At 51.7% G+C, this 17,953-nt stretch overlaps 1 protein-coding gene across 1 annotated transcript in view; it reads right to left on the reverse strand.

Annotated features, from left to right (window-relative positions):
* LOC107114911 (rho guanine nucleotide exchange factor 17-like) overlaps positions 1-17,953 on the reverse strand; it is a 127,324-nt gene that overhangs the window by 12,529 nt on the left and 96,842 nt on the right. The window contains exons 9-14 of the mRNA XM_015416517.1: positions 13,506-13,641; positions 10,475-10,688; positions 8,214-8,287; positions 5,446-5,639; positions 3,647-3,897; positions 468-717 (exon numbers count right to left, since the gene is read on the reverse strand). Of these exons, the coding sequence (XP_015272003.1) occupies positions 468-717; positions 3,647-3,897; positions 5,446-5,639; positions 8,214-8,287; positions 10,475-10,688; positions 13,506-13,641 (1,119 nt within the window). The remainder of the gene's footprint in view (positions 1-467; positions 718-3,646; positions 3,898-5,445; positions 5,640-8,213; positions 8,288-10,474; positions 10,689-13,505; positions 13,642-17,953) is intronic.

The raw sequence follows: 17,953 nt of genomic DNA on the forward strand, positions 1-17,953 counted from the left end.
CGGGTGCCTCGTGGGCTGTTTTGCGCCGGGGGCGGGGGGGGGGGGGGCTCTGCAATTTACCCGGCTGCTTCTTGCTCTGACTGAGGGCTGCTGGGAGCAGGGGGCGGGGCTTGTTGCATGTGCTCTTTACTGCCGGAGCTCCGCTCCTGTGCGCTCCCGCAGGAAATGACCCCTGCCGGTAGCGAGATGTGACTCCTTTGGTCAAAAGCTTCAGCTCTGGCTCAGAGAAACATACCTAACAGTGCGCCCCCTTCTGTCTGAGTAACTGCAATGCAAGAAACTGAAATGCAAGAAATGATATTGCCTAGGTAGAAATAACCAATGCAGCGAGATGCAAGATAAAAACCATGTGGCAACAGATTAATACCGATGAGTAGCATAGCCCTGTATTGAAATGACTACCCAACTGCTTTCGTAAAACTAACTCCCCCCCCCCCCAAAAAAGAGAACCCCAGTTCTGTTCCTACCAGCCATCCTCAGTCCCCAGCCACATAGAGCTCTGATAGGCCTCCGGGTCGATGCTCAACAGCTCTTCCAGGCTGCCCCGGGTGAAGGACCCTCGACTCGACCGCCTCATGGCCCGGCCGTCCATGGGGCTCTCGCTGTTCCTGTTCTGTACGAAAGTGCTGGCGATGGGGAGGAAGGCGGCCGGCTCCTGCTCCTCTTCCGAGCTAGTGGTTTCCGCCGTCACGTCTTTAGAGCTCGGGATCTCCTCATCTGGCCAATGGGAGGCGAGAGAAAGAGAGGCATGAATGAATAAGACCTCCAAAACGCTGAGTGCGGCAGAGGGCAAGTTACATCTGGAAGAGGAGGGGGAGGAGGAGACTGGATTCATACCCCGCCCTTCACTCGGAGTCTCAGGTTGGCTTACAATCTGTGCCAGTTTGGTGTCGTGGTTAAGTGTGCAGACTCTAATCTGGCAGAACCGGGTTTGATTCCCCACTCCTCCACTTGCACCTGGCTGGATGACCTTGGGTCAGTCACAAGCTCTCGCACAGCTGTCCTTGAAAAAGAGCAGTTTGTGTCAGAGTTCTCTCAGCCCCACCCACCTCACAGGGTGTCTGTTGTGGGGAGGGGGAGGGAAAGGAGTTTGTCAGCCGCTCTGAGACTCCAAGTGAAGGGCGGGGTATAAATCCAATCTCTTCTCTTCTCCTTCTTCTTTCCCTTCCTCTTCCCCACAACAGACACCCTGTGAAGTAGGCGGGGCTGAGAGAGAGCTCTTTTGAGGACTGCTCCTGAGAGAACAGCTCTGAGAGAACTTGTGACTGACCCAAGGTCAAACCAGCAGCTGCACGTGGGGGAGTGGGGAATGAAACCCGGTTCTCCAAGATTAGACTCCGCCGCTCGTAACCACGACACAAAACCTATCTAGTTACACTTCGCTTTCCTCCAGTTTGTAGTAGTGGCTAGGAGCATCAGAAAAGCCCTGCTGGATCAGACCAGAGGTTCATCTAGTTTAGCATCCCGTCTCACACAGGGGCCAGCCAGTTCCTCTGGATGAGGTCCATCAGTGGCTATTAGCCACAAGGTATAGATAGGGGCTCTGGGGCAAGTGATGCTCTGTCTTCTTGGTGCTGGGGGGGGGTCAACAGTGGGAGGGCTTCTAGTGTCCTGGCCCCACTGGTGGACCTCCTGATGGCACCTGGTATTTCTGGCCACTGTGTGACACAGAGTGTTGGACTGGATGGGCCTTTGGCCTGATCCAACACTGGCGTCTCTTATGTTCTTATGATGGTTAACAACAGGGCATAGAGGCTGAGGCCTTCCCCTGATAAGAACATCAGAAGAGCCCTGCAAGATTAGATCAACAGTCCATCTAGTCCAGTATCCGGTCTCACACAGTGGCCAACCAGTTCCTCTGGAAGGCACGGAGGCTGAGGCTTTCGCCTGATGTTGAGTCTTGACTCTGGGATTCAGAGGTTGATTGCTTCTGAATGTGGAGGTTCCCCTCAGCCACCGTGGCTAGTAGCCACAGATAGACTTATCCTCCATGAATCTATCCAATCCCCTTTTAAAGCTGTTTGTTTCATTGGCCATCACCCCATCCTCTGACAGTGAATTCCATATTTTAAGCACTGTTGTGGGGAGGGGAAGGGAAAGGAGTTTGTGAGCCGCTCTGAGACTCCAAGTGAAGGGCGGGGTATAAATCCAATCTCTTCTTCTTCTTCTTCTCTTCTTCTTGTTGTGTAAAGATGTATTCCCCTTCGTCTGTCCTGAACCTACTGCCCATCAGCTTTATTGGATACCCTCTAGTTCTAGTATTTGGGGAGATACTTAGCCGGTATCGACTCCCTTGTCATTTCCACCCATTAGATCTAGTCTTGCAATCCGGAGCAAGGGAGAAGAGATCTGCTCCATCTTCTACATGACAGCCCTTCAGATACTTGAAGACTGCACTCATCAGTGTTCCCTCTAAGCTGTGGAGTCTTGTGAGCAAAAATTCTACTTTGTGAGCTACTGGCATTGAAGTTGTGAGCGAGCGATTTGGCTACTGCATTATTAGTTTGCTCTGGAGCCCTCCTTCCTGAGCGAAGACCGAAATGTGTGAGCCAGTGGCTAAAGAAGTGTGAGCTAGCGCACACTCACTCAGCTTAGAGGGAACACTGGCACTCACGTCCCCTCTAGGCCTTCTCTTTCCCAGGCTAAACAGACCCGACTCTTTCAGCCTTTCCTCGTAAGACTTGGATTCCAATCCTCTCACCATCCTGGTTGCCCTCTTCTGGACACGCTCGAGCTTGTCAACATCCTTCCTGAAAGGATGTTGGGGGATTCATGGACTGCAGTGTTTATCTTAGATTCCCCGATGCAACAAGTACTTTGGCCCTCAGTGACCGAGTCAGCCCACGTCTCAGCGGCCCTGCTCCGGAGGTCAGGTGGGGCTCACACTAGCGAATGCTCCTCCATAACGTTATTGAGACAGAACTGTTCCAGACAGAACTGCTGCGTGTGAAATATTAACAGCGCTGACTGCTATCTGGGCAGAGGAAGCGCTTGTTAAAGGATCCAGGGCGGCCGCGGACCACACAGCATCTGGGGCATTTACAGCCCAGTAAAAAGGAACAGTTGATGGAAACCGTAGGAGACCTGCAGAGATTTATTTGCGTTTTCAAATTTCTAGGCCCACTGCTCATTAATCTCACGGGGTGCCCACAAGTATGGATTTATACCCTGCCCTTCACTCAAGAGTCTCAGAGCGGCTTACAAACTCCTTTCCCTTCCCCTTCCCACAACAGACACCCTGTGAGGTAGGCGGGGCTGAGAGAGCGCGTTCGAGGCCTGTCCTTGAGAGAACAGCTCTGACAGAACTATGGCTTGCCCAAAGTCATCCAGCAGCTGCAAGTGGAGGAGCAGGGAATCAAACCCGGTTCTCCCAGATTAGAGTCCACGCACTTAACCACGACACCAAACTGGCTCTTTTAACGAATTAATTTACGTATATGAAATGACTGATTTTATTATGGATTGTTCTTTATTGTTTTATCATATGCTGTGAGCCACTTTGGGCCCGCCTGCAGGATAGGTTGGGCTATAAACGGAATAAATAAATAAATGAGCTGGGCAGGTGGAGGGCAAAGTGACTAGCCCTCAGTGTGTCTATTCTACGCGAACTCTCATTGGTAGGTAATGGGACGGGCTCTGGACTCACTTCCGAAGCTGGAGGAGATGGTGGAATGGCTGGCCTGGCTCTGGAGGGTTCCGGAGGGACTCGGCGAGGATTCGTCGTCGGTGTCGTCGCTGTCGAAGGGCACCAGCTCCCGATTGCCGCTGTCCATCGGTTCCGAGAGCTCCAGCGAAGACCCAGAAATGGAGATGTGCAAACACTGCTGTGGTCCGGCCTCATCCGGCGTGGCATGGGCCGGGTCGGAGGACGGGCTGGTCAAACACTCCGGACGCTCCCTGGGTATCCGGTGGGTGGGAAGAAAGGAAGAAATGAGAGAATGTCAAACACATGTATCTGCCAGGAAAACACAGAAAACCAGAATGGAAGCCCAGGGGAACACAGGGATGAGAAAAGTCCTTTTCTCCCTTTCTCACAATACAAGAACTCGTGGGCACCCCGTGAGATTAATGAGCAGTGGGCCTAGAACAGATAAAAGGAAGTCCTTCTTCACCCAAAGAGTGATTAACATATGGAATTCACTGCTGCAGGAAGTGGTGGTGCCTACAAACATATGCAGCTTCAAGAGGGGACTGGATACACATATGGAGCAGAGGTCCATCAGTGGCTATTAGCCACAAAGTATAGATAGGAACTCTCAGTCTGGGGCAAGGGATGCTCTGTATTCTTGGTGCTTGGGGGGCCCCCAGTGGGAGGGCTTACGAAGTTCTGGCACTGCTGGTGGACCTCCTGATGGCAAACATGTTTTGGCCAGTGTGTGACCCAGAGTGTTGGACTGGATGGGCCATTGGCCTGAACCAACATTGGCTTCTCTCTTATGTTCTTATGTCTGGGGCAGGGATGCTCTGTATTCTTGGTGCTTGGGGGGGCCACAGTGGGAGGGCTTACGAAGTTCTGGCCCTGCTGGTGGATCTCCTGATGGCAACCAGGTTTTGGCCAGTGTGTGACCCAGAGTGTTGGACTGGATGGGTGATTGGCCTGATCCAGCATGGCTTCTCTCTTATGTTCTTATGTCTGGGGCAGGGATGCTCTGTATTCTTGGTGCTTGGGGGGGCTCCACAGTGGGAGGGCTTACGAAGTTCTGGCACTGCTGGTGGACCTCCTGATGGCAACCAGGTTTTGGGCAGTGTGTGACCCAGAGGGTTGGACTGGATGGGCCACTGGCCTGATTCAAAATGGCTTCTCTCTTATGTTCTTATGTCTGGGGCAGGGATGCTCTGTATTCTTGGTGCTTGGGGGGGGGCACAGTGGGAGGGCTTACGAAGTTCTGGCACTGCTGGTGGACCTCCTGATGGCAACCAGGTTTTGGGCAGTGTGTGACCCAGAGTGTTGGACTGGATGGGCGATTGGCCTGATCCAACATGGCTTCTCTCTTATGTTCTTATGTCTGGGGCAGGGATGCTCTGTATTCTTGGTGCTTGGGGGGGCCACAGTGGGAGGGCTTACGAAGTTCTGGCACTGCTGGTGGACCTCCTGACGGCAACCAGGTTTTGGCCAGTGTGTGACCCAGAGTGTTGGACTGGATGGGCGATTGGCCTGATCCAACATGGCTTCTCTCTTATGTTCTTATGTCTGGGGCAGGGATGCTCTGTATTCTTGGTGCTTGGGGGGGCCACAGTGGGAGGGCTTCCGAAGTTCTGGCACTGCTGTTGGACCTCCTGATGGCAACCAGGTTTTGGCCAGTCTGTGACCCAGAGTGTTGGACTGGATGGGTCATTGGCCTGATCCAGCATGGCTTCTGTTATGTTCTTAAGGTGGGAACTCCTGTAGCCAATCAGCACATCCTATGTGATAGTGCCATTCCTAAGAGGCACTGGGGAGCTCACCGGAACGTTCTCTTCAGTCCGGGCACGGAGGCGATGCACAGGATCCGGGCCGAGCAGACGGCGATGCAGGCTTCCACGATGGGCTCCTTCCTGACGCTAAGGAGGCAGACCTGCCCGACGTAGCCATCGCTGTTGCACACCCACACCTCGGAGGCGTTCTCCGGACTGCCATGGCTGGGGGAGGCGCAGGAGAACTGGAGGAGAGGCGAGGGGCGCGGTTGACATTTGCAACGGGAGGTCTTCAGTGGCCGCGAGGGGCCTGACAAAAATCAACACCTCCTTTCTGCGCAAGTTAACGATTGTATGGCATTGTGTGCAGCATGGCCAGGAGAGCCTAAGATTGTCTGGCCGCCAGAAGTCCTAGCTCTGTTATGCACCACTAGGTGGAGAGCTAGACTTGTTTTTAAGGCCAGAGACGCTTCAGAGGTGGTTTTGCCATTGCCTGCCTCTGCGTCACGACCCTGGTATTCCTTGGAGGTCATGTATCCAAACACTAGCCAAGGCCGACCCTGCTGAGCTCCCGAGATCTTACAAGATTGGGCTAGCCTGGGATATCCAGGTCAGGTCCCTTTCTGCACAAATGGGGACAAGATGTTCCAGGGGAATGCAGCTGCTTCTAGGCTGAGACACATGAAACTGCCTTATACTGAATCAGGTCATAGAATCATAGAAATGTTAAGAGTTGGAAGGGACCTTGCAGGTCATCTAGTCCAACCCCCTGCACTCTGCAGGAGCAGAGCCGAAAGACAGCACGAAAACAGACCCGAAAGATGGTCGCCCAGCCTCCTCCGCTTGAAATGTCCAGCGAAGGAGCATCCACCACCTCCCGAGGCAGTCTGTTCTACTGCTCAACCACTCTTACAGCTAGGAAGTTTCTCCTGATATTTAGCCGGTAACGACTCCCTTTTAATTTCCACCCATTAGACCTAGTCTTGCAATCCGGAGCAAGAGAGAAGAGATCTGCTCCCTCTTCTGCATGACAGCCCTTCAGATGCTTGAAGACTGCAATCGTGTCCCCTCTAAGCCTTTTCCTTCCCAGGCTAAACAGACCCAACTCTTTCAGCCTCTCCTCATAAGACCTGGATTCCAACCCTCTCACCATCCTGGTTTCCCTCTTCTGGACATGCTTGAGCTTGTCAACCTCCTTCCTCAAATGTGGTGCCCAAAACTAGACACAGGACTCCAGGTGAGGCCTGACCCTAGCAGAACAGAGCGGAACTACCACCTCCCGTGATCGGGACACAAGGCTTCTGTTAATGCCTCCTAAGATTGCATTAGCTTTCTTCACAGCTTTCTTCTTCATTGGTCCATCAAGGTCAATATTGTCTACTCAGACTGTCAGTGGCTGTCTGGGGCAATTTCACGGCCTTCTCTTGGGAAGAAATTCTGTATCGTCCTGTCCCATTCCCCTCAAGCGGCCTTGCACGACACTCCTCCCTCCAGAATCATTAACCCACTGACAACTGTCTTCTTCCGAAGTGCATCCGAATTAAATGAAAACATCAAGGTGAATTAAATGACGACATCAAACGCTGACGCCTGCTACGGCTTCGTTTTTCTAAACGGGGCCTCACTTCAAAAAGGATGTGGGCAAAACCGAGAGGGTGCAGAAGAGAGTGACGAGGACGATCGGGGGCCTGGAGACCGAGCCCTACGAGGAAAGGCTAAGGGCCTTGAGAATGTTTAGTTTGGAGGAGAGGAGATTGAGGGGGGACATGATTGCTCTCTTTAAATATTTGAAAGGCTGTCATTTGGCAGAGGGCGAGGAGCTGTTCCAGTTGGCAGCAGAGGACGGCACCCGGAGCAACAGGTTTAAATTACACGCAGGAAGGTATCAGCTGGATATTAGGAAACACTTTTTCACGGTCAGAGTGGTTCAAAGGTGGAATCAGCTGCCTCGGGAGGTGGTTGGCTCCCCTTCACTGGCAGCTTTCAAGAAGAGGCTGGATGAATATTTGTCAGAGATGCTTTAGGCTGGTCCTGCATTGGGCAGGGGGTCGGACTAGAGGGTCTGTATGGCCCCTTCCAACTCTCTGGTTCTATGATAAACAAGTAGCACGCAAAAACGAATGCCTTCTTTAATACCAGAGTAGGAGCTGCGGTGGCTCAAGTGGTTAAGACGCTGAACTGCCGGCTGTGGAAGGTCGGTAGTTCAGCGGTTCGAGACCCGAGTGTGCCGCGTGCCGGAGTGAGCTCCCGTCTCTAGTTCCAGCTCCTGCCAACCTAGCCATTCGAAAGCAAGAAATTGCAAGTAGATAAATAGGCACCACTTCGGTGGGAACAGCGTTCCGTGCGGCTTGGTGTTTAGTCATGCCGGCCACATGACCACGGAAATGTCTTCGGACAGCGCTGGCTCTTCGGCTTTGAAACGGAGATGAGCACCGCAACCCTAGAGTCGGACTCGACTGGCTTTTGAGCAGGGGAACCTTTACCTTTACGGGACCGTTTTGGTGAGCAGTCTAAGTAGACGATACTGACCTTGATGAACCGACTGATCACCTGACTCAGTCGAAGACAACTTCACGTGTCTCAGCCCAGAAGTATGTACATTCCTGCCTTCCACAAAACCTGCTCTTTTGGGGGAAATCTCACACAATTGCGGCGTCTGCTGGGTTTCATCAGCATTCAAGACAAGAACAACCCGCAGAGCTCCACCTTGTTTGCAATGAGTTCCTTGACTGTTACTATTTCTAAGGTTCTGATTTATGTTGTTTACTCGAAAACCGGCAGGAAACTAGAGTGGTTTGATTTACGAAGTCTGAACGTACCTGCATCCCACTCCTCGTTTTCATGATGGGGATCGCCTTTAGGAACTCAGGATCCAGGCAATTTTTGTTGGAAGCTGGGGATGGAGAGAGAGAGAGGGGGGGAAAAAATGTCGCACAGACTCATTCGGACACCGGCAAATGAACAATAATCAGCAGCGGGCTTTGATGTCTACGAAAAATCCACTCAAAGCCTCCCTGCGGCCTGTCTAACCTGCGATGACATCATGGAATGTTCACAAACGGTCCGCTGAAGGTGAGAGAGTAACAGCACGGGATCAAACAGCACCGTTCGCGGGACTGAAGCGAATGGATACTTTAACCGGGATTAAAATGTCGTTGCTCGTACGTCAGTGGTCCTTATGGGCAGGGGTCGTTTTTTAGAAAAAGAAGTGCAGGAGCTCATTAGCATAACTTATTTGCATAGGCCACACCCCCTGACATCACCGGAAGTGTGTCAGAAGGCAATAAACTATTTTCATTGTTCACTCTGCCTTGTCCTCACGCCTGTTATTCGGCCAAAAGGGAGGTCTGAAGGTCATGGGAGGGTGCTCTGGGCCCTCTCAAGGGAAATTAAATACAGAGTGGTGGCAGCGTCAGGTGACACCCCACCTGAGTCGTGACAGGCTCTTACGTTAAGCAAGTTTGGCCTAGGGTTGCCAAGTCCCCGCTGTATGTACAGCGGGGGACTCCATCTCCATTCCGGGAGCAGGCATGTGCGCGCCGCAACCACGTCACCTAGAAGTGACGCGGCCATGCCGGGGGCGGGGCCACGGTCATCTGAGGGAAAAACATAGAGTTTTCCCTCGGATGACCGCAGCCCCGCCCCCGGCGTGCCCAGCGTGGCTCCGTCACTTCCGGGTGATGTGCTGATGCCGGGCACGGGCACGTCACGTGCTTTGGGGGTGGGGTTCCCCCGGGGGCCCGATCAGCCGGCAGCGGGTAACGGGCCTCTGGGGCGGGGGGTTCCCTGCCCCCCGGGGGGAATTGGCAAGCCTACTTTGGCCACCCCTGGCGCAGAGCGTACATTCCAAGGTGAGCTGTCAGTTGGGCAGGGTCAGAATTCTGCAGCTTAACGTAAAATCTTTGACCGATTCTGCAAAAGCAGTCGTTCCGCCCTCGCGGGGGGGGAATCGGGGGGGGGGGGGATGCGGGTCAAAATGAGGCCCTGCAGCAAATATAGTGGGAAATCGAGCAGTACAACTGGGGGAAATGGGAGACCGAGGGCGGAAGGACTGCTTTTGCGGAATCGGTCTTTGTCTTCTTTTTTTTTTTTGCAAATAACAATTTGTATTAAATTTTTAAAATATGAATACAACAAAAAATAAAGTCTTCTCACTTTTAAACAACAATACAGTATAACATTAAACAACTGGTTTTTGTCTTCTCAGCCATCGCTAAGGCCTCACGGACAGCAGAGGGGGCCCGCAGGCGGAGGATTCTCTGCTCATAGGAAACTAGCTAGGTTAGCATTTCTTCTCCCAAACACGTACTTTTCTACGAGGAGGGAAAATCCATGCTACGGAGGAGCAATCAGTCACATGAGCCTGCCCCCCCCACCCCAAAGTCACCTACGCCAAGGGTGTAGGTTCATGACTTCATCTGCTCTCTACAATCTGGGAGAACCCGGTTTGATTCCCCACTCCTCCACATGCAGCTGCTGGTGTGACCTTGGGTCAGTCCCAAGTTCGCGCAGAGCTGTTCTCTCAAGGGCAGTCTTCTCAAGAGCTCCCTCAGCCCCACCTGCCTCACAGGGTGTCCGTTGTGGGGAGGGGAAGGGAGAGGTGATGGTAAGGCGCTCTGAAACTCCTTCGGGTAGTGAAGGGTGGGGTGTAATTCCAACCTCCCCCCCCCCTCCTCCAAGCACTAAGAAAACCCAGCAAAGGAAAACAGAATTCACTCCCGCCCTTAACTCTACACCAATTGGAGTAAGTCAAGGAAGGCAGGTCGAGTGGATCCCATGGGGTGGAGTGGATCCCTCAGATCCCTCGCCACCAGAACCCAACCAAATGTTCCCCAAAGCCCTTCAATCGCATGAGGCAGGGGTCCCCAACGTGGTGCCCGTGGGCGCATCGTGCCCACCACCTTTTCCTGGTGCCCGCCAAGTGCATTTAGAAAGTCATCAGGGCCAGACGGGGCTCAACAAGGCTGGGGACCTCTGACCTAGGGACCACAGCCCAAAAGCCATTGCAGGCACAACCCTATATTGAGGCTTCCTATATCCTTGCAGGCAAGAGCTGCGCCTCGTTCTCCGAGCTACCCACCGAGCTTCTTCTTGGTGTCCTCAAAGGCCTGCTCGAAGCTCTGGCGCGCGTCGGGGTTGGGGAACTCGAAGATGTAGGACTCGTTGCCGTCGGCCTTGGAGACGGTGAGCTCCATCTTGTTGGGCGGGAACGACATGGTGAAGGAGAGCGACTGCTTCTCGGCCAGCTCCCGGTGGATGGAGGCCATCAGGTCTTTGATGACGTCGTCCAGGGTCTGCGGAGGCAGGGAACACGCGGGTTCTGGGGTTAGTGGGGGAGGGTGTCCCAAACGGTCTGCGGAAGGCCCGGCAAAGCCTCAAAAGGCCCGTGGCCCTCATCGCCCTGAGAAGCAAGGCACCAGCCCATTTGGGAGCTGATAACGACCAAGAAAGAGCCTGTGATTGGCCCTTGCAGAAAAATACACACATTCGGGTTCTTGAATCTGAGCATTTTACTACAGTAGCCCACTGCAAGTTTATTTATTTTGGGGCTGCCAGGTGGGGGTCCACCACTGACAGGCCAGTTTGGTGCAGTGGTTGAGAGTGCGGACTCTAATCTGGGAGAACCCGGTTTGATTCCCCACTCCTCCACATGCAGCCAGCTGGGTGACCTTGGGTCAGTCACAAGTTCTTTCAGAGCTGTTCTCTCACAAGCAGTTCTCTCAAAGCTCTCTCGGCCCCACCGACCTCACAGGGCGTCTGTCGTGGGGAGGGGAAGGGAAAGGAGACTGTAAGCCACTCTGAGATGCCAAATGAAGGGCGGGGTATAAATCTCTCCTTTTTCTCCTTCTCTCTGCTGCCAATAGCTGGCTAACAGGGGGGACTCTACGGCAGGAACTTCCTGTAAGCGGATGAGGCTTTATTTTGCTTTTTAATTTTTCTCCTGGGATGCCCCCCCTTCAACAACGCTCCCGCCAGTTGCTGGGAGTGGCAGAAGGCCAAAAATTAAGAAAAACAAGACCTTGACTACTCATAGGAAGTTCTTACCATAGAGCAGGGATGGCCAAACTGCAGCTTGGGAGCCACATGGGGCTCTTTCACACAGTCTAATTTAATGTTAACAAAAAAACATATGTGCATATTTTCCCAATAAAAACGTGTGTGTGATATTTGTTCATGTCCTGCAGCTCTCAAACACTTGACGTTTATTCTGTGTGGCTGTTACGTTAAGCAAGTTTGTCCACCCCTGCCATAGAGTTCCTGGCGGTTCCTAGAGCTACCTCGTCACTTTTGAGTAGCTCTAGGGCTCGCCAGGAACTCTATGGCAAGAACTTCCTGTCAGTAGATGAGGCTTTATTTTTCTTCTTAATTTTTCTCTTCAACAACACTCCTGCCAGCTGCCATTGCCTGGCAACCCTATTAAGCACCGTCTCTCTCTCTCTCTCCAGTTTGGTGTAGTGGTTAAGTGTGCGGACTCTAATCTGGGAGAACCGGGTTTGATTCCCCACTCCTCCACTTGCACCTGACTGGATGACCTTGGGCAAGCCATAACTCTGGCACAGCTGTTCTTGACAAAAAGAGCAGTTTCTGTCAAGAGTTCTCTCAGCCCCACCTCCCTCACAGGGTGTCTGTTGTGGGTAGGGGAAGGGGAAGGAGTTTGTAAGCCCTCTGAGACACCTTTGGGTAGTGAAGGGCCGGGTATAAATCCAATCTCCTCCTCCTCCTCCTCCTCCTCCTCCTCTTCTTCTTCTTCTTCTTCTTCTTCTCTCTCTCTCTCTCTCTCTCTCTCACACACACACACACACACACACACACAAAAAAAAAACCAGGTAGCAATCCTTCCACACAGAAATTCCGGCAGACAGGTCTTTTAAAGGGTAAAGATGAATTTGGGCTTAAGGGAATGCATCGTCAAGCAGTACATTCTAGGTTCAGATCTCACCTTCAGTACAAATTCGCTGGGTGGCTTTATGCAGCTATCCATCTAAAATATTGGGGGGGGGGGTTTGAGGTTATAACACTGGCCTACCCAACAAAGCTGTTGTGAGGCAAGGCAAGGAGGGAGCTGTGAACACTGCAAAGTATTATTAAGCTGCCTGAGGAGACAACTGCTCCATCGGTTTATACCATGAGCACTACCCCAGCATGGGGAGAGGCTGTGGCTCAGTGGCAGAGCCTCTGCGTGGCATGCAGAAGGTCCCAGGTTCAAGCCCTGGCATCTCTGGTTGGAAGGACCAGGCAGGAGGTGATGTGAAAGACCTCTGCCTGAGACCCTGGAGAGCCGAGGAGAGGGGCTGTGGCTCAGCGGTGGAGCCTCTGCTTGGCACGCAGAAGGTCCCAGGTTCAATCCCCGGCATCTCCAGTTAAAAGAACCAGGCAGGAGGTGATGTGAAAGACCTCCACCTGAGACCCTGGAGAGCTGTGGAGAGGGGCTGTGGCTCACTGGCAGAGCCTCTGCTTGGCATGCAGAAGGTCCCAGGTTCAATCCCCGGCATCTCCAGTTCAAGGGACCAGGCAGCAGGGGACGTGAAAGTCCTACTCCTGAGACCCTGGAGATGGGCCGTGGTTCAGTGGCAGAGCCTCTGCTTTGCACGAAGAAGGCCCCAGGTTCAATCCCCCGCATCTCCAGCTAAAGGGCGGCTGGTAAGTAACCTGAGGTCCTGTTGTGTCTGTTGTGGGGAGGGGAAGGGAAAGGAGATCGTAAGCCGCTCTGAGACTCCTTCGGGGAGTGAAGGGCGGGGTAGAAATCCAATCTCTTCTGGAGAGCTGCTGCCAGTCTTAGACAATACTGACACTGATGGACCAAAAGGTCCGATTCAGTAGAAGGCCGCTTCCTAATTCATCGTTTGTTGCCTAGATCCTGACAGAGCTGCTAGAGATTTACGAACCGCAGGGAAGAGGAACTCTAGTACTATCGCTGCAGATTTGTGTCCTTAAGAAGTGTCAGGGCAGGGGGCGAGAAAATGAGGGGGGGGGAGCTGCATTTCACCTTCTGGCTTGACCTAAACTAGCCAGTGACCAAGCTGCAGGTTTCTAGTCCCTGTTACCCCATCAGCTTCGCACCAAACTTTTTGGCACCATCAACCGGGGGTGGGGGGGTGGGGCGTTCTCACCTGATGGGGGAAGCTGAGGGTCTCGGAGAGCTTGCTGACTTGGCTGAGGGTGCTCAGGTCTTCGTCCAGGCGGCAGATGGACTTCTGGATGCTCTCGCGGTTGGTGGACTGAGAGGCCCCTGAAACGAGAGCGAAACGGCATCTCGTACGGCGGCGCACAAGACAAAGTTCCTCCACTTCTGAATGTGGAAGTTCCACTTTGGCCATCTGGCCTAAATGGATGGGCTCCTCTTCCAGTTTGGTGTCATGGTTAAGTGCGTGGACTCTAATCTGGGAGGACCGGGTTTGATTCCCCACTCCTCCACTTGCACCTGCTGGATGACCTTGGGCAAGCCATAATTCTGGCACAGCTGTTCTTGAAAAAGAGCAGTTTCTGTCAAGAGCTCCCTCAGCCCCACCTACCTCACAGGGTGTCTGTTGTGGGGAGGGGAAGGGGAAGGAGTTTGTAAGCCGCTCTGAGACTCCTTTGGGGAGTGAAGGGCGGGGTATAAATCCCATCTCTTCTTCTTCTTCTTTTACCTCACAGGGTGTCTGTTGTGGGGAGGGGAAGGGAAAGGAGTTTGTAAGCCGCTCTGAGACTCCTTTGGGGAGTGAAGGGTGGAGTATAAATCCAGTTTCTTATTCTTCTTTTACCTCACAGGGTGTCTGTTGTGGGGAGGGGAAGGGAAAGGAGTTTGTAAGCCCCTCTGAGACACCTTTGGGTAGTAAAGGGCGAGGTATAAATCCAATCTCCTCCTCCTCCTCTTCTTCTTCTACAAATTTGCCTAATCTTCTTTAAAAACAAAAGTCTTCTGATCTCTGTTTTGGGTGTATTCAGACTATAAGTAGTGAAAATTTAATGTATTTTTGTATATTTTGTATATTGAAACTGAAGCTCAAATACTTTGGCCACCAAATGAGAAGGGAGCCCTCACTGGAGAAGACCCTGATGCTGGGAAAGATTGAAGGTCAAAGAAGACGGGGATGGCAAAGAATGAGATGGTTAGACAGTGTGTCATCGATGCAACGAACATGAAATTGAGCAAACTTCAGAGGTCGGCGGAAGACCGGAGGGCCTGGCGTGACCTGGTCCATGGGGTCGCGAAGAGTCGGACTCGACTGGGCGACTGAACAACAACAAAATATTTTCTAGTGTAAGGTCTCATCTGATGAAACCTTGAGTGAAATGGTCTATTGAGCGCTGTACCGTCAGAAAAAACGCGAGACCAATTTACTTCAAAAAAAACCACCTTTAATGGTTTGTTATTCACTGGGAAAAGAAGATATATTTTTTCTCTAACAGTGTCTCGTTATCATATCACGGTTGTTTTTCCTTACTGAATTCAGCCTGTCCCGTGATCTCTCGCCCTTGACTTTGCAACACTAATCTCTTTTCAAAGCTGTCTGCGCTAGAGGCAACCATCATATCCTGTGGCAGTGAGTTCCAGGAGCTCACACGGTGTTAACGCTAGCAGCATCGTCCCACATTGCCTCTACGCAGCCTCTGAACGAAGAGGTGAACACCGACAGGGTTAGGGAAGTGGCTAGAGGACCGGGTCCTTAAGACTGCCTGCTGCCAACCCTGATTCAGACCGCTTTGGGTGGGTCAGAGGTGCTCCTAAACACTTGGCTCCCGACCGACCACTTGAGTTGCCCTAACAGCAACCAAAGAGGAACACACAGTGTAGGTATACAAGGGAATAGCAATCTGTGTGAAAAAGACGCTAACCCTAGTTCAATCATGACCACAGTATTAAGGTGAAGATGTATGAAGAATAATACACGAAGAATCTGAATATTAAGAACTCCATTTCGAAGAACTTCCTCAGTAACTGATAGACAATATATCTTCAAATAGGTCAGTTTGGTGTAGTGGTTAAGTGTGCGGACTCTAATCTGGGAGAACCGGGTTTGATTCCCCACTCCTCCACTTACACCTGCTGATGTGACCTTGGGTCAGTCACAAGCTCTGGCACAGCTGTTCCTGAAAGAGCAGTTTATGTCAAGAGCTCCCTCCTCCTCCTCCTCCTCCTCCTCCTCCTCTTCTTCTTCTTCTTCTGAGTTACAGCAAACCCATCTCATAAATGGGCAGTTATTGACAACACATCTCAGGAAAAGCTCAAGGCTTTATATCACACTTCCTTCCATAATTATGAGCTTTTCCTGAGATGTGTGTGGAAGGCAGCTGCGGTGGCGGCTGCAGCAGGACATCGGCTGCAGCAGCATACCGGAGGTAGCGGCATGGTGTCAAGGCGGCAGCGAGCAATAGCAGCAGAGCCGGAAAGGAATGATCCCTGGTGGCCAGCGGCAGAAACAGCAGGCGGCGGTCGTCAGCAGAGGCGGAGGCGGAGGCACAGCGACGTCATCCAAAGGCGCGGCAGAGCCTGAAGGACGCAGCCAGACCGGAGGAGGACGTCACCTGTGTATCAGACCGCCTGACTGCCTAAGCGCCAGGAAAAAAACAGCTAGCCGCCGGGAATGGAGCCGGAAAAGAACAGCCGAGCCGAAGAGACATCAGCCTCCACCTGGGTGCCGGTAGGCAGCCCCACCCATAGAATCAATGTGGCCTTAGTTAGGGTTCAATGTGACTAGCACCCCACATGTAAACCGCCCAGAGACCCCCACGGGGGTTAGGGCGGTATATCAAATCAAAGTAATAAATAAATAAATAAATAAAATAAATGTGTTGTCAGTAACTGCCCATTTAAGAACATAAGAGATGCCAATGTTGGATCAGGCCAATGGCCCCTCCAGTCCAACACTCTGTCCCACAGTGGCCAAAAATACCAGGTGCCATCAAGAGGTCCAGCAGTGGGGCCAGGACACTAAAAGCCCTCCCACTGTCGCCCCCTCCCCCAAGCACCAAAAAGACAGAGCATCACCTGCCCCAGCCTGTGAGTTCCTAGCTATACCTTGTGGCTAATAGCCACTGATGGACCTCTGCTCCAGATGTTTATCCAGTTCCCTTTTGAAGCCGACCATGCTTGTAGCTGCCGCCACCTCCTTTGGCAGTGAATTCCATGTGTTAATCACTCTTTGGGTGAAGAAGGACTTCCTTTTATCTGTTCTAACCCGACTGCTCAGCAATTTCGTGGAGTGCCCACGAGTTATTGTATTGTGAGAAAGGGAGAAAAGTACTTCTTTCTCGACCTGCTCTATCCCATGCATAATCTTGTAAACCTTGATCGTGTCACCCCTCAGCCGTTGTTTCTCCAAGCTAAGGAGCCCCAAGCGTTTTAACCTTTCTTCATAGGGAAAGTGTTCCAACCCTTTTATCATTCTAGTTGCCCTTTTCTGCACTTTTTCCAGTGCTATAATATCATTTTTGAGGTGTGGTGACCAGAACTGTACACAGTACTCCAAATGAGGACGTACCATCGATTTATACAGGGGCATTATGATACTGGCTGATTTGTTTTCAATTCTCTTCCTAATAATCCCCAGCATAGCGTTGGCCTTTTTTATTGCAGTCACACACTGTCTTGACATTTTCATTGCGTTATCTACTATGAGATGGGTTTGCTGTAACTCACAAGAGGGCATATAACGTATTTGAAGATATATTGTCTATCAGTTACTGAGGAAGTTCTTCGGAACGGAGTTATTAATATCCGGATACTTCATTATTCTTCATACATCTTCACCTCAAGAGGAAACTTTTCTATCTTAAAAGACAGGCCTTATTTAATATATATGCAGAGTACATCATGCGAAATGCTGGCCTGGATGAATCACAAGCGGGAATTAAGATTGCTGGGGAAAAGATCAACAACCTCAGATATGCAGACGATACCACTCTAATGGCAGAAAGTGAAGAGGATCTAAAGAGCCTCTTGCTCAGGGTAAAAGAGGAGAGCGCAAAAGTGGGCTTGAAGCTCAACATCAAAAAAACTAAGATCATGGCATCCGGCCCTATCACTCCTTGGCAAATAGAAGGGGAAGTCGTGGAAGTAGTAACAGACTTCACGTTCCTGGGATCCCAGATCACCGCAGACTGTGACAGCAGCCATGAAATCAAAAGACACGCCTGCTCCTTGGGAGGAAAGCGATGGCGAACCTCAACAGCATGATAAAGAGTAGAGACATCACCCTGCCAACAAAAGTCCGCATGGTCAAAGCAATGGTCTTCCCAGTAGTCATGTATGGCTGCGAGAGTTGGACTACCGTGTTTCCCCGAAAATAAGACACTGTCTTTTTGCGCAAGAAGACACACTAGGGCTTATACCACAAATGCATAGAAATCCTGCTAGGGCTTATTTTGGGGGTAGGTTTTATTTTCGGGGAAACAGGGTATAAGGAAGGCCGAGCGCCGAAGAATAGATTCTTTTGAACTATGATGCTGGAGAAGACTCTTGAGAGTCCCTTGGACTGCAAGAAGATCAAATCAGTCAATCCTAAAAGAAATCAACCCTGACTGTTCCCTGGAAGGCCAGATCATGAAACTGAAGCTCAAATACTTTGGCCACTCA

This window comes from Gekko japonicus, unplaced genomic scaffold (genome assembly GCF_001447785.1).
Source record: "Gekko japonicus isolate JY-2015 unplaced genomic scaffold, Gekko_japonicus_V1.1 scaffold2620, whole genome shotgun sequence".
Taxonomy (NCBI): Eukaryota; Metazoa; Chordata; class Lepidosauria; order Squamata; family Gekkonidae; genus Gekko; species Gekko japonicus.